Source organism: Lucilia cuprina, chromosome 2 (assembly GCF_022045245.1).
Source record: "Lucilia cuprina isolate Lc7/37 chromosome 2, ASM2204524v1, whole genome shotgun sequence".
Taxonomy (NCBI): Eukaryota; Metazoa; Arthropoda; class Insecta; order Diptera; family Calliphoridae; genus Lucilia; species Lucilia cuprina.
Genome location: NC_060950.1, coordinates 64,729,467 through 64,730,721, shown reverse-complemented (window position 1 = coordinate 64,730,721; position 1,255 = coordinate 64,729,467). Strand labels below are relative to the sequence as shown.

The window sequence follows — 1,255 nt, the reverse complement described above, 5'->3', positions numbered from 1 at the left end:
TCTGTTCTAGTTCTGTTCTAGTTCTGTTCTAGTTCTGTTCTAGTTCTGTTCTAGTTCTGTTCTAGTTCTGTTCTAGTTCTGTTCTAGTTCTGTTCTAGTTCAGTTTTACACTGTACGACGAAATTTTAAAAATTTATTTACAAATCTGAGCAATAGCTACATATATATTTATGTTAATTATTGTTTTTGTAGTATTTTTCTCCTATTTTCCTCATCTCCATCTCCTCCTCTTTAATTGTTACGTTTTCATTGTTATTTATTATTTTCTGTTGTAGGTATACACAGGTATGTATTTGATAATAAATGTGTGTTTGTTTTTTAATTTAGTTTTGACTTCATCCTCAACATAAAAATCATAAAAATTAACAACAACATCAAAAAATTCTAGCCAAATTAAAGCCGTTATACAAAATTGTTGCTAAATAACTTAACAAATCATTCTAAATGTCCGTCTGAACGAGCTTATTCAAACACACACACACACACACACACACACATACAAGTACATTTCTTTGTAGTGCAAGAGATTCACATCACTAGCAACAACACAAACAACCAGTTTCCACATCCGGTTTTACCGGCAAACAAAAACATTAAAAAACGACAAGTTTTCTCTCTTTCTCACCCATTACTCCTCACAAAGTTCAAACAACAACAAACAGTAATCTGTTTACAAAATTTGTTTTTGTTTGCATTAAGGAGACATAGAAGAAGATCAAATCGAAAGAACACCAAGAAAAACTATGACGTTTAAAAATTTCTGTGTTTTTATGTCTTTTTTATACATAAATACTATGTTGCATTCATATTCATGTAGCATGTTGCAACATTATTACATGTTTAAGTTTTTTATTATTGTTGCTAATGTTAGTGTTATGCATAAACAAACGGTTTGATATGTTTATTGTGTTTTTTATGAAATGAATGGAAAAAAATGAAAAAAAAAAACATAAAAAAACTCATGGTTAAAGTAGAAGATAAAGAAGATAAGTTGAAATAATTGTATTTCTTGATTCTTTTGCTTTTTTTTGAAAAAAAAGACTGAAGGCAACAACTAGATAGAATTGCACAACAGGCTGAGTTAGCAATATTTTTTATATCAACAAATGTTAGGTGAGGGTAAAAGTAAATATTAAAAAATCTGAATTGAACTAGATCAGAACTAGAACTGAACTAGAACTGAACTAGAACTGAACTAGAACTGAACTAGAACTGAACTAGAACTGAACTAGAACTGAACTAGAACTGAACTAGA

At 29.2% G+C, this 1,255-nt stretch overlaps 1 protein-coding gene across 1 annotated transcript in view; it reads right to left on the bottom strand.

Annotated features, from left to right (window-relative positions):
- The window catches only part of LOC124421156 (myosin-VIIa-like), a 4,444-nt gene extending 3,815 nt beyond the window's left edge, over positions 1–629 (bottom strand). The window contains exon 1 of the mRNA XM_046955985.1: positions 626–629. Coding sequence (XP_046811941.1) covers positions 626–629 — 4 coding nt within the window. The remainder of the gene's footprint in view (positions 1–625) is intronic.
- Between the last annotated feature and the right edge of the window lie 626 nt (positions 630–1,255).